General features: G+C 42.2%; 1 protein-coding gene across 1 annotated transcript; it reads left to right on the top strand.

Moving 5' to 3' along the window:
• The first annotated feature begins 5,533 nt into the window (after nucleotides 1–5,533).
• Nucleotides 5,534–10,863, top strand: LOC148816548 (uncharacterized). Its single transcript, XM_088939566.1, has 7 exons — nucleotides 5,534–5,597; nucleotides 6,917–7,000; nucleotides 7,606–7,707; nucleotides 8,252–8,527; nucleotides 8,856–9,007; nucleotides 10,245–10,351; nucleotides 10,622–10,863. The coding sequence occupies exons 1-7, from the start codon at nucleotides 5,534–5,536 to the stop codon at nucleotides 10,773–10,775; spliced, it is 939 nt and encodes a 312-aa protein (XP_088795692.1). The 3' UTR covers nucleotides 10,776–10,863.
• The last annotated feature ends 2,834 nt before the right edge of the window (nucleotides 10,864–13,697 follow it).

Genomic DNA, 13,697 nt, shown 5'->3' on the forward strand with positions numbered 1-13,697 from the left:
GGAACTCGCTCGTAAGATGTTGCCTATTGTTCAAATTTACAATAAAAATAAAAATCTAATTGTATTCTTAGCTTGTTACTTAAAGTAATACAAAAACTTAACAAAAAAAGAACGGTGTGAGTTATGCAGAAATACACAGAAAACTAATAAACAATTCCAGCGAAAATGAACTCACCTGCTGGCGGTGGGCGTCTCCACGACGCGTGTGTGGGACTCGGCTCGCCTGGCGCAGGTGAGGCTGGTGTCGGTGACGTCATGTAAACGGGACCATGCAGGGACAGTGGGGGAGTTGGATTCAGACAGAGCTGAGCTCTGTACCGGTCAGGAATTATCGCGGGGTATGATGGCCGCCGCCTCACACAATACTTTTAGTTTTTAGGTTTTTTTTTATGAGTAACTCAAACTACCTGGCGCTGTGAAAGATAAAAAAAAAATATTTTGAGAAAACAAGATTCGTCAGCTGGCACATGATACTCTTGTTTTCCCTGGAGATTTAATCGGTTGATGCAGTTAGAAATATACGTTTTACATCTGCTTAAGGCACATCTTCTAATATTAACACGTTAACTCTTTTCTCTTAAAGATTTTGATTCAGGAACAGGTGATAACACACAAGTAAACAGTTGTGACAGTGAGGTTCTTAAAACAGAACAGAGCTGTCAGTCCTAGTTAATCAGAGATTCATCGCTGGCAGGTCGAGTCTTACTGTCAAGAGCAGAGGGAGTTTCTCATTCTGTGTGGTTCAATCGCACTGGGATTTCCTAAACACATTAGTGATGATTCTGACAAATTACTTTATAATTTCATATTAAAGAATACACCCCATTATGTCCGATAACATCATCTTGTGTAGCCCCCAAAACAGTGTGGCTTGACTGTTCTAGTGTTCTAGTTCTAACACCCCTACACTCTATGGACCTCAGTTAAACATATTATCCAAATGTAGAATCTCTTCCAATGACCTACAGGAGATGGGTGTACATCATACACTTACTCAGTTGATATACAATTTCCTTATTTGGGAACAGTATGTACAAGTGAACTCAGGGAAGTCTCTCACCATCAGCAACCAGCACAGGGGTGCCCCAGGGGTGCGTGCTGTCCCCACTGCTTTTCACATTGTACACTGATGATTGTGTACGCCACTCTGACATCTGTGTGATTATCAAATAATTGGTTGATTTGGACTTTTGAATTATGGTGAATACAATCAGACAGGAGAAAAATATATTTTTTAAATGGTGTCAGCATAATTCCCTGTTTTTCCACACAAAACAAAAGAAATGATAATTGATTTCAGAAAGAAATGTTCCAATCCTCTGAGCTCTGTAATTGTGAATGGAATGGATAGTGAAACAGTAAATGAATATAAATACCTTGACACTATTATTGTTTGTAGATTAACTTGGACAGCCAACACAGAGGAAGGTATTTGAAGGTGCAACAAAGGTTGTATTGTTTAAGGAAATTAAGGAGTTTTAATGTAGACAGCAAATTGTTGACATTTTTATAAGAGTTTTTCTTTTTATTCAGAGCAGTCTAACCTTTTGTATTCAGAGCTGGGGAGGTGCTCTGTCCTTGCAGAACAAAACCAAGTTGAAGAAAGTGATCAGGACTGCTGGCAAGATTAACAGCGCATTCTTTGACTCGGTACCATGTCTTACGGAGCAACGTGTTATTAACCTTGCACATAAAATCTTAGCTGACGCCTCTCATCTTTTCTTTTTGAATATACTGTGGCAGATGACTGTAACCCACAGGGCATCACACTTTCATTTAGTTTTCATTGAATAAGTATTACATAAGTGCAACATGTCTCAATCTAAAGTCTAGCTTTTCGATTCTTAATGGAAAGTCTGACATTACTTTCACTTTCCTGTTTTTACAGCAACAGTCTAGCCTCCCAGTATCTCCTGTTTAACTCCCTCTCAGTCTGTTCTGGTCTGCAGTGAGTGAGCAGCTGCTGCAGGTCCCCCAGGAGAGCTGCACTGAGGGGGTGAAGTGGGTCCCTCCTGTGGAGGGAGAAGCACTTTATCAGCGCAGCTGTGAGAGGTAAATAAAGAGCTTAAGGTCTAATGTAACTCTAGTGAATTTGCTTTACTGACTTCCTAAGATGTTATGAAGAAGCATGTTCTGTGATTTGCACGGTTTCCGTCAGGTTTTAAACACTGGACAAGTAGGTGTTACTCTGCCCTGTGACCCACAATTTCAATACCAGAGCCCCAGTTCAAAGACTCCTGAGGTATATTTTCAATATTTTGGGTTCTACAGGGCTAAGACGGGTCATTTCAACTCATACTCTTGGAGTTATCTGGGACTCCGTTTTGCTAACAGGTGATTTGACATACGCCTGGACTTTCTACTGTACTAACCCTGTCAAGTCCAGTCTTACCTTATGCAGTCAGATAGAAGCATGTTGTGAATATTAAAGCTATGATTTTGGGACCGCGTTGTCCGAGCAGAAATCCATCACTGGTATTTATTTTTGACTGCTTTCATTGTGTTAGGCTTCTCTGGCAAATTTGTTTTTATCACAGTTATTTGAGCTGACAATGATTTGAGATAATTCCTAAGTATTAAAACAGTAGGCTTGGATTAAACAGACAATTAAACAGTAGGCTTTGTATTGATGATGATGTCCTCTGGTCTTGAGCAACTTTCCTTCCCTGCTGCTGACACCCCAATCTACAGCAAACCTGTCAATACTTCTTTTGAAGTTGGGAATTATATTTGTATCTGCAGTTAATAGTGTGTGTCAGTACTGTATATATACACACGTCTGGGACAGTGTAACACTAGGCTGGCAAAGGCCAGTAGATGGCAGGTTGCTAACCTATACTTGCATGAAACAGACTGGTTTTTAGGCTTACAATGATTTTCAAAATCAATTACCACATTTTGACATGGACATGAAGTGTATAACACTTTTGGGTCTAAGAAGCCTCGTCACAGTGTAAAGGTTGCTTTCATATTTACTGTTGGAAGAATAATTGTATTTCTTCATTCTCAACAGTGCTGAGAGTCACAGGCCTTTCCCCTGAGTCCCTGAGCTGGGAGAATAATGAGGACCACCTGGACAGTCTGCTGCTTCACCTCCATAAGCTCTCCAGCTGAACTTGCTCTCTTCTGATTGGCTGTTCTTACACCCACCTCTTCCACACACTGATTGGACAGTATTGACACTGAACCCCGCCCTTCACCACAGCCACACCCTTTGTCTCAGTCACCATGGTGACAGGACACATTCCCTCAGCAGCGCCGAGTGTCATCCTTCACCTACCGGGCTGCGAGTGTCCTCGGGCTGGCAGGGCTCTAATCGAGGCCGGGGATGGATGCTGCAGTCTAGGCCGCAGACCAGTGGCTCCCAACTCACCGACCATGACAGCCCAGTGCCCGGAGGGTGTAGCGCTGCGAGCCGCTTGGTGTGGCTGCTCACAGGGGGTCCCGCTTCACGGTTCTCCACACTTCTGTACCCCACCCTCCCACACCCCACAATAATCAATTAACCAATTAACACTCAGCAGTTTATTACAGCAAATAAGGATATAAAGCATAAACCAATTGCACTATACAGCAGTGTTATTAAGCAGGTATCCACACATTTCCATCTCAGTCCCCCGTGTCTCTTATTTTGCTACCTTTGTCGTTCTTTTCGCGCTCATCAGGGGTTCACGTTATAAATATTGGCGGGTCTGTGCTCCAGGCCCGTGCACGCTGGGGTCCCGGCCAGAGGGAGGGGAGGCGGGGGGACTCCGGCGGCTCGCTGGCTGGGAGAGAGGCGGCTGGTACCCCGCTGCTCTCCCGGTACAAGCGCTTTGCTTGGCTGCCGGGGAAAAAAAATGCATTAAATTTTTCTTACAGGTTTCAACAAAAATAAAATGCAATTTCGTAGAAAACGTTGTTGTATGTTTTTAACTCTCTCGCTTTAACCTTTACAACAGGACAGACGGCGTTTCGAGAGCAAGGTAAGCGGTTTCTCTCTCCTTACACCGGGGGTTTCGATTTTCTTACCGGGTCTCACACGGCTGGGCTCCAGTTTCCTGCAGTCAGTTACCAGTAACTCGAGTTACCAGTTTCCCCCAGTTCAAGCTAAACGGAGATGTCGGCGCGTCTTCATGCAAACCGGCTCCAGAGAAAGAAAACCCAGCCGGACCTGCAGCTGCACAGTGAGTCGATACCGGTAAGAGAGACGAAGCCCCTGTGAAAGTGGTTTTCAGTCCTAAACGAGCCTTGAAGCTGCGCTTTCCTGACCGGGTCTCTCTCGGCCTCTAGGAAGAAGAGACTCGGACTCGCCTGTGAATCCGCCGCGGAGCTCCGGTCACTCGGTACACGGGTGGGTCTGCGCTCGAGAAAAAGCGTATTGTGCAGGTTAAAGTATAAAATACAACACTAGCAATTTAAAGAACTTGAAACACGATTTTAATACCATATTTCTCTCCGCAGAGTCGAAGCCACAAGTCCTACAGCCTTCCGGCAGCTCCGACAAAAGTTTCGAAACTCATTTACTTTTCAAGCCCCATTTTATAACATTTTCCACTCGGACCGAGAAAAGCCGACAGCCGTCGCCCAGGATCCCGCTCCAGCTAAACGGTAAACTTGAGAAACTTTCTTTCTTTGCAAACTCGCTATTTAAAGGCAGAGAAGCGACTGTGGCGTCGGAACCGCTAAACAGCCGCGGATTGAAGTCTAATTGCAGACTGACCGCACCTGCCTTCTCATTCAGACTCGGCCAATAGGGGCGGCGGATCCCGGAGCTGCTCGTCTCTGCTGCTAAACAGCGAGTTTTCAAACAGGGACACGAGAGACCAAAAATCCCCTAACAGGGACAGTTAAACAAAATAAATCTCATCTGAGGATAAAAAAGGTTTTAGTCTGAGCTACTCGGCTTGGAGCCCTTTCAGTGCACCCCACTGCAATAACCTGACTCAACCAGCTGCTTAATTACTGCTGATCCTGCTAATTATCAATTCAACAGCACTGGGTGCAGCCACACTGTAATGCAGTGGACTATAGAGGCTGCAAGTAGCTCTGATTCCAGTTTCAAGGTCCCACCTTCACACTACAATACCCTTAGACAAGATGGGCTCCCACACTGACACTACACTGCCCACTCATGCTCTTTACTCACTTCAAGGCAACACTGCTCACAGGGAACACAAATAAGGAACAAGCTGGTGTCGACTCCACACTGGAAAGGAAACAAGAAAATGGTTCTGGCTGTGGAGTCGTGTCTGTGTGTCGGGGGGCCATCAGGCTCCCACTAATAGGTTCCATTATTTCTGTTTGTAGTGGTAAAAGTAACAGCTGTGGTAAAAAGGAGAAGCAGATAAGTCTCAAGCGTAGAGGAAAAAAGGGTGTTGTTATGTGTCAACCACAAACAAATATAACACATCCACTCTTTCTCTCTTCCTGTGTCTATTTCTATGTTAATCTCCGTCAGTCCTTTCTGATCAGTCAGGAGAGTCGGCATCTCGGGCTGTATTGCTCAGTCTGTTCGGTTCCGTTGTCAGTGTGTGCGTCTGTATCGGCCTTAATGTCTGAGGACGTTTGCTATTCCACTGTGACTTTTTCCAAAAGCCCCAGTCGTGGTACACACGGTGAGTCTCGATCCATTGTCGCTGTCCTATATCTGTTTCCAGGCAGTGCTCGCGGGCCGAAGGGTTCGTATTCCTCTCTCTCTGTCCTTCATTGTCCATGCGCTGTAGGCTCTTGGTTCTTCCCTCTACCTAGAGACATGCTGCCTAGTCTATCCGGTGACTCTAAGTTGTTCCTCTGTGTGTTCGCCCTGCTACTAACTGGCATCCTATCCTGGGTGTAATCCCACATGCGCACCCTGCGTTTCTGGGATAAGCTCTAGATTGCTGCAACCCTCACCAGGAATAAGATGATGGCTGACGGGGTGGAGACCTTAACAAACTGAAGGAGATGCTCATCCCGGGCTTGTCACTATCTGTTCCATGTTGGCAAAGACATTTTTTAATCCTAAACAAAACCATTGCCAGCTACCCATTTTGAAAACTTACTTTTTCTGTTGCAGTAAAAAAATCTGGAATCAGATGAGATTTGATTCCAGTACAATGTAGCATTAGCCAGCTCTTTAAGTGCCTCAGCAGTGCAACTCAGTAAACTTCAAACTTGTCTGGTGTGTAATATTTCCAAGCATGTGATCATTGTGGAAGTTCTCAAAGAAACATTTGAATGTTGTTATGGTGATGGACATCAAGGGAGAATAAGACCGAAACTGCCTGTCACTCCTTTCCCTTTTGTAAAAGGAACTTACTGTGTAAAATGCATCACACTTCATTTCATATAAAAAAGTACATTTGTAAAAGGTCATACAATGCCGCCTGTGGCCCCTGGGGTTTTCACAGGAAGTGAACAATGGCACAAGTGAACTCTTCGTGATCCTCTTCTTTAAACTCTTAAATGTGTTCTCTTGTAACAAGATTGGATCTGCAACTCTACTCTTATAAATGTCAAATTCAATATCACAAGTGCAGGTGTAACAAGAATCTAATCTAGACAGGCCTTTAGATGAGTTTGAACATGATGGGGAGGGGTTGAATTTCTTGCAGTTTTTGGCAGAGTTTCTGGGAGTGCTATCAGAGAACAACTGTTCCACAGAGCCAGAAAGTCAGCTACACAGGTGTGTAAATCCAAGTAGAAACTAATACGTCAATCAGGAGTGTTGAAAGGAGCCATTTAAATTAAGAATTGACTCTAAATTCAATATATAATTGGTGAAATTAGAATAATATGATCATAGCATGGGTGACTGTATTCTGAACATACTGAAGGCTTTGTAAAGTGCTGTTGTGGGGGAAAAACAGAACAGATTTGTCATATTTGATTTCATGGTGATCAAGTTTGGTACAGTATGTCTGTGTGGAAAAACCTCTGGTTCCCTCTCTGTCAGTGAAACAGGATGAGGTGACCTATGCAGAGGTGAAGACTGCAAGAGCTCCATCAGCCCAGACAGCACCTCCTCCTGGAGCACCAGGTCAGTCATAGTTTTTTTTCTTACAATGAAATAGTAATTGTTTGCTTGTCAGACTATCAGACATTTGAGGTGGATTTAACTTCCTTTCAAGACAGTTTAATTGTAATACCTGCATTTAGAGAAGTGCTGATTCATGCATCCAAAACATCACGGTGAGCAGTCGGGCTATCAATCAACTTACTAATTACTAACTTGTTCCCTTGACAACACGATCAGGCAGGTTATCAATTATCGATGCTACTGGCATGTAATTACATCAGCACTTACCTTGTTCCACCAGGATATTTCAAGCAGCTTTAGCTATTGTACCTCCTTGCTTAATTTTAGCACTTGATTCCTAAGCCCCTGCCTTTCTCTTGTGTATCTTACTTTCCTGGTCAGACCCTTTCCTGCCAAACCATGAATTCGACTGTGCCTTCTGGCTTTGCACACTATCTTGAGCCAGTTACATCCACCTGTGTTGGTATTGCATCAGAAGTACTTTACCAGATTTTCAGTTGGTACTCTATCATTTCTATAGGGAAATCCCAACAGTTCCAGCACTGAGCCTTGTGGTACTCCACTTATGACGCAATAGTATTTCTCTTGACTTTTTTTGTCTGCAGTGAAAGCTCAGCTCAGCCCTACTCCCTACAGACTGGCTGCAGTGTGTTTGGGGCTGCTGTGTGCTGTCTTACTGATTGCCATTATAGCCCTAAGCGTCTACTGTGAGTATAACAGCATGTCTTTAGCTGCAGTTTACCCGATTAAAGTTTTGATGTGTGGGGTGTAGCTGTCTTGTCAAGGAAATAGACACTGAATGCATTCCAAACTTTGGAGTACATTCTGGAGTCATAGACTGGACTAAATACTGTGTGGTGGACTTTTTCTTCTGTAAAACTATCACCCACTGATACTAACATAGTAACATTAGCAGTTCTGGTTTACAGTAGGGAGAATGAGGTAGTCCTGTAAAATTTTAGTTGGAGTTTTTAAGATATTTGCTAGTGCTCATATTCAGTAATCAGTCCAAGCAGACAGACACAGATCTGATATACAAGCAGTGCTGAGAGATTATTCAACAACTGAATAATGTTCTAGGCTTGTAAGATTAAAAACTACTTCTGTCTCATCAATCTAGATGCTCCCAGAGGGAATTATGGGAGATGTTGAACCATAACACAATACAGAGAGTGAAACAGAACATAAGAGCTCTGTGAGACAGTTCTTATGTTTATATAAAGTACAATTAATTAATATTTCTTTCCAAAGACAATGGTAGTTCTCAGAAGTTGACAAAGGAACTGGTTCAACTGAGAGAGAACTACAGAAACTTGACTACCGCCAAAAACAAGTTGCAGTTGGACTTCAGAAACCTGTTTACAGGCTACAGCAATCTGATGGAATCCAATGACTACCTGAAAACAGTCAATCACAGGTTACAGGTGGACATCAGGAATCTGAATACAAGCTACAGCAACCTGACTGTAATTAAGGACAACTTGCAGAAAGAAAGAGACAACCTTGAGTATATGATCATTAAGCTGAGTAAGTACTTTACTGTGGATTTAACTGCACTAGATCAAAGCAGTCTGGTTGAGCTGTTTTATATCTTTATATCATTCTTTATTTGTATCATTAGGATGTTGGGTGATCTGATTGTACTTGAACTTTTAAAAGCAATAGAGAAATCCATGAATAAATTCACTTTCTAAATAAATCTATCTGACCATCTTTTTCAAATTCTTCTTAAACACCTCCAAAGTGGACAGCCCAATCTCAAACTCTATGACAGTGAAGAGATGTGATGGGTTGATGCACTGTGTTGGAGAGAGTGCTGTACTGATATGAGTTGTTGTCCGTTTTTACTATACAGATGAAGAGTGTCAATTTTGCCCTCAAGGCTGGGAGCTCTTCAACTCCAAGTGTTACTTCTTCTCTACTTATGAACTGAGTTGGACTGAGAGTCGCACTGCCTGCAGGAACCAGGGAGCTGATCTGGTGATTATAAATAGCAGAGAGGAACAGGTAACACTAGTCTTCAGTAGTCCTATCTTAAAGTATACACAAAAAAACACAAATATTAATAGTTACAAAGAATAGACATAAACAGATGGTGAGCCAAGATTTTGAATCAAATTGGAATCCAAAGACCTTATTTTTTTCTTCCCACTACGTTAACAGTATTTTCTCAATGTGAATCTAAAATCATAATGTTACAAAACCAAAGAAATATACAGAACCCTTATACATCAGAAACGCCAAATAAAATGTGATTCCATTTAACATCACAGTAGTGTCAATGTTCATGATTAAGAATATTACTACCTGGTTAAAAAATTCTGAAATGCTGAAAATTCTTGCAGTTTGACCTGTGGTTTTGCATCATACAACAGCTGGTCTTACAAGACTTTTTTGTTGAATGGAACCACACGCAGGCTTGTGGAATGAATTATTGGAATTACAGAGCAGACTACCCTGCTCCTCATCCAGAAAGTCAAGTTACACTCCAAAGGAGCCCATTCAGTTATGACTGCTGCTTGAGAAGTCATTACGTTGATGTTGAGGGGTGATCCCCAGAGCAGACGAGTAACCAGGCTGAGTGGTAGAGACTGAGCAAGATGATTAAGCAGACCTTAAGTAACCTGAAAAACCTGAGGCAGGCATTTATCATGATTTAAGCGGGCAGCGCACTGTGTTCAACAAGCAAAGGAAAAATGGAGAGGGAAGTACACCATCTGAGGGCATAATCAGAGATGAAACCAAGCCCGAAACCAAGACAGAACCAAGGAAATCCAAGTCTAAGTCCAGAAACAAGCCAAATCAGTAGCTTGATGCATCGCATTAGGAAAATAAACAACAAAGCTAAGTCGGGAAACCAAGGGAAGTACAGGGTTCAGAACACAGGAACTAGGGAACTAAGCACTGGAGAGGCTCCAAGCAAATTAGATATCATAATCATAGCACAATCTAAGCAGACCTTAAGTAACCTGAACCACCTGTGGCAGGCATGTATCACTCCAGTAATACAGGAGTCTGATTATATAACCATGGTAACCAACATAGGACAGAAGAGGCGAAGCCAGCTTCAATGCCTTGCTCCATAAGGCCTCAGAGGATGTATGACAGACTTCTGTGGTGTTATTCATTTGACGACTTGTAGCTCATTGATCCAGGACTTGTTTCATTGGACTCTGTGGCTTTGTTTGAGAAGGCTTGATTAACAGGAAGAGTACAGGTGTTGCATTCTGTGATTTTTGCTCAGACGTTCATCTACAAGCACACTCAAGGACGTGAACACTGGCTGGGAATCAGTGATGCAGCTGCAGAGGGGATCTGGATCTGGGTAGACAACACTCGACTGACTGAACGGTAAGAGCACTGGAAGGTACTGGTGTTGACCTAAGTCTTGCCAAACAAATTAGAGACACGCACAAGGCCACCAGACATGTCTGACCAGGTGAGGATGCTACTTTGAACAGCAGACATTGATTCTGAGAGATGAAGGACAGTGATGGCACTACCAGCATTCTCTATCAGTTGTACTAAGGAAAAACTAGCAATTATTCCGGTAATTCTGTCCTTTGAAAAGCTGTTGGGCCATGAGAGTGTTTATGTAAAGATCAAACTGTTGTGTTTCAGGTACTGGGCAAGCAGACAACCTGATAATCATTTTAATGAGGACTGTGGAGCTACTAGTACACATAGTGGTACACTAAATAACTGGAATGATGTGAAATGTGCCTGGAAAATGCTCTGGATCTGTGAAGGCAGCTCCCTGCCCCTGTCTCCTTAGACTCTCCACTGTGTGCAGCCACTGCAGCTTCCCATGGTGATGACTACAGCTGCGTGACCTGTCTGTGTCACTGACACACCTGCCCTGACACCCACACTCCCTCATCAAGGCTAATGACACTGCTTTTGTACTCATAAAGGAAACCACATTGTTAATATCATCCTTATTATGAAACATTCATACTTTAACATTTTATATTTCTTTTTATTTTCCTCTTATATAAAATAATTTGAGAGGAAAAGTAATGGTTTGGGCTGTGCATGTGGGAAGGGATTAATTACAGTGTGCTGCTTGGTGCTCATCCTTGTGTGCTGCTCAGCAGACCTTAGCACGCTGCTTGACTGTAATAGGCTGAATCTCACATGCTGTTTGACTGTGATAGGCTGAAGATTGCATGCTGCTTGACTCTGACCTTTGTTGTTTGCTTGACAGTGATAGGCTGACTCTCAAATGTAGAATGAATTAGCAGAGAAGTAGCATTGGAATTGACTGTACTGTATGTTTCTACATCTTCAATGCAGGTGTGTTAGACACTTATGTCTGCTTACTGTATTTGCCCTCAGATTTTCAAGAAAGGATTCTTTATTTCACACTTCTTGGGTTTGCAAAAATAGATTGTTTAAATCATTTGAATGTATTTTAAATGGTTGCCGAATGAGTTTTCCCTCTTTCTTACACAGATTTTAGTTCAATACAGTACAAAATTAGGCACTTTGGAATAATATAGTTTTTACTATATGAAATATGAGTTACGCTTTTAAAATTAAGAATCTAAACTGTTTAAAAAAGAAACTATATAAAATATGCAAACATTTAGGTGTAATTGTCAAAATGTTGTAACAATTCAGCATATTTCTAAATTTAATGAGTTTTAATTAAGTTTTCTTGTTAATTTACTTTTGTTTTTCACATTACTGTGTCTTAAACAAAATTTGGACAAATAGATTGTAATTATGTATGTAATTTGAAAAATTGAACTGTCTTTTTTCAGTGTGATTTATTATTTGTTGTCCTTTTCAAAATAATCTTTCATTGTAGTCATACCAGTAAACCAAGCAACATTAGCTGTGTGTCTCTGTAGTAATAATATGGTACTTAAGGTGAAACAGCAGATCTACTAGATTCTAAGTGAACCATTGTGCTGGACGAGAAACAGCTGAAACGGGGAGGGACAGCTGCGCACATCGTGGTGTAGAAGCAGGCGGGTGTGATGCAGGCAACACAGTCCGGGATCATGGTCAGATGCAAATGTGGTTCAAAACCAAAGAGACAGTGAAAGCACAAAGGGAATTCTGGGATCGTAATTGAGACAAGCAGTCAAAGTTCATAACAGGGGAGACGCACAGGTCCAAAGCACCAAGGGGCAAAGCAGGGAAGTGGTCATGGTAAAGGCATTGTTGAGTATTCAGGAAGTAACAAAGTGAAACACAAAGGGACATGAGAACAGAGGTAGGGAGTCTGATCTAAACTCTGTACCAGAGCCCAAACTATTGCACGTGGAGATCTTAAATGTTCTGCTCCACCTGAGGTGGGTGTCGATTGCCCACAGGTGATAATGGTTTCCTGCCAGAACATGTTTTAATGGCAGCCAGCATTGAATGACAGGTGATTGGAGGTTTGCCAGCTGTTATTGCAAACACTAGCTCGCTCCTCAGTATTCCAGTGAGAGAATGTTTGATATCTTCAGTTTTGATCCTTGTGTCTTATTCTTTTAGTTACCCTTTAGAAACAACAGGAAACTCAACTACAGCTTTAGTCCAGATATGAACAAGTATAAACCTTTGACAAAGGGCTGAGGGCTTTTTGAATCACAGGTAATAAGACAACGCAGAGGCTGAGATACTGATTAAAATGTGATTTAACTCGGATATATGCCATGTTTTATATTGTGAGAGCTTTAAGGAAGAGAAAAATATTGTTCAAAACACCATAGTTAGTGATGGACACCAACTTTTTTGAAAGTAAAAGTTTCTACACAGATGTGGCTCATGTTAGTTAGGAAAATAACATCCCTTCATGCTTAAGGGCATGTACTCGAGTCATACAAAAGATGGCATTTTAACGTCGAAAGTAATAAAAAGGAGCTTTCATAGCAATGCATAATGATAAACAGGAGCTCTGTTACTTTCACATCGTAGCAAATCATACACTTACAAGTTACTGCGATGAAACCTGTGCAGAAAGGAATTGCAGAAAGAAATATGAAATTAAGTAAGAAGAGAAAAACCAAGAGAACTCAGTAACAAGGGAGGTGAGATCAGTAAGGCTGGGCTGATGGGAAACTTTCATAAAAAAGACGTTCTAAATAGGAATTATATATATATAAGGAATTTTATCACTCTCATTTGAGTGTGCCTATTACAAATGTGTTGTGTTGCACATTGAGGGGGGGCCCCCCCTGGTAGCCTTGGGGCCCTAGGAAGTTGCCTAGATCGCCTACACCTACTGTAGGGCCGGTCCTACGTTGAGGATCTAGCTGGATTTCCCATGAGGCACCGCAGGCACAGTGCCTGGGGTCTACGGAATTTTTAGGACCTACGAAGGAGGGAAACACTAGTGACTACTGGAAAAAATGAGCTGAAACAACATGTTCGCGATTGACTCTAGCCGCTCCAAATCAATAATCGTACACTCTCTAGCGGCTGTTCTAGAAACTAGAAGTATTGAAGTGATGGGCGCTCGACTCGCTCCATCAATCACGTGGCTTAGCATTCGAATAGTTTAGAGTGGATCGTGTCAATCGATGTAATTTTGCACCTCTTTTTGCACATTTTGGAGTGAAAGTGCCTAGGGCCTACGGACACCAAAATCTGTCCCAGATACTTTCCCCTGCTCACAGACATTCTTATCTGCTGCTGTCAGAAATTACTTCTCAAAGGTCTAAAACAATTACAAAGCTTTAAGATACAAAGATTATAAACA

This window comes from Atractosteus spatula, chromosome 22 (genome assembly GCF_055471065.1).
Source record: "Atractosteus spatula isolate fAtrSpa1 chromosome 22, fAtrSpa1.hap1, whole genome shotgun sequence".
Classification (NCBI taxonomy): domain Eukaryota; kingdom Metazoa; phylum Chordata; class Actinopteri; order Semionotiformes; family Lepisosteidae; genus Atractosteus; species Atractosteus spatula.

Bases quoted from the DNA above. Each gene is read 5' to 3' on its own strand.
- LOC148816548 (XM_088939566.1), top strand. From the start codon at position 5,534: ATGTCTGAGGACGTTTGCTATTCCACTGTGACTTTTTCCAAAAGCCCC. The intron at 5,598-6,916 runs GTGAGTCTCGAT...CCTCTCTGTCAG, and splicing joins CCCCAGTCGTGGTACACACG to TGAAACAGGATGAGGTGACC. The intron at 7,708-8,251 runs GTGAGTATAACA...TTCTTTCCAAAG, and splicing joins TATAGCCCTAAGCGTCTACT to ACAATGGTAGTTCTCAGAAG.